The following is an 831-nucleotide window of genomic DNA, read 5'->3' on the forward strand; positions in this document are numbered from 1 at the left end:
TCCTGCGAAGCGTAGTGGTCCTTGAGCCAGGCCCATCCTTGGCCGGCGTTGACGTCTGCTTCTCCGTTGGTGAAGAGGAGAAGGGGGTAGCCTGAGAGCGTGGACGCGATGAGGTTTGCAGCGGTGAGGTTGGCGTGATCTCCTGCTGTCGGTCTCCTTGCACTTGAGCGTGTCGCTGAGCTTGGACCTCCTGATGACGATGCTCCTGCCTCCACAGCTGCCCAGACGTCGTCGCCGCGGAGCTTGAGCGCCATCTTCATGCGAATGCTCCACGCATGAAAGGTGCCGGGCGAGCCAGAGAACTTGGGCAGGTCCATCTTGAATCCTGGCGTGGAAACGACGTGGTCCGACGGGTCAGACATACTGCACGCTCAAGAAAGGTGATGGAGAAACAAGAGAGGGGAACAAGCAGAAGGGAGAGAAGAAGCACAAGCGAGTGTGAGACAAGTGGCGATGATGATCAGGAGTGGCTGGGTCTCATAATCTGTAGAAACACGACAGGTGGTGTGTGTGTTTACTGTAGGCAAACGCAACAAACAAGAACACAAGGAGAATGAACAAGCACAACAAGCTGCTGCCAAATCAACTCGGGCAGCACGCTCAAACAAACACTAGACAAGTGCACACACAGTCAATAGAGCTGCCAAGGCGACATGGGCAGAGAGTGCACCAACACAAACAATTTAAACAATGAGCAGCATGCATACATGCGCGCAGAGCAATGCTAAGCATGGCATGAATGCTTGCAGGCAAGCATACACAACAGACAACACTTCACAACACTGCATGGCACGCAGGCATGGCATTTGCCAGCATGGCGAGCATGCACAC

The 831-nt window shown here is 54.4% G+C and overlaps 1 protein-coding gene across 1 annotated transcript in view; it reads right to left on the reverse strand.

Moving 5' to 3' along the window:
- Positions 1 to 831, reverse strand: part of PTSG_12130 (uncharacterized protein) — a gene marked incomplete at both ends in the record, with an annotated part of 14,561 nt that overhangs the window by 3,862 nt on the left and 9,868 nt on the right. The window contains one exon of the mRNA XM_004994977.1: positions 106 to 325. Coding sequence (XP_004995034.1) covers positions 106 to 325 — 220 coding nt within the window. The remainder of the gene's footprint in view (positions 1 to 105; positions 326 to 831) is intronic.

This window comes from Salpingoeca rosetta (assembly GCF_000188695.1).
Source record: "Salpingoeca rosetta unplaced genomic scaffold supercont1.9, whole genome shotgun sequence".
In the NCBI taxonomy this organism is placed as follows: domain Eukaryota; class Choanoflagellata; order Craspedida; family Salpingoecidae; genus Salpingoeca; species Salpingoeca rosetta.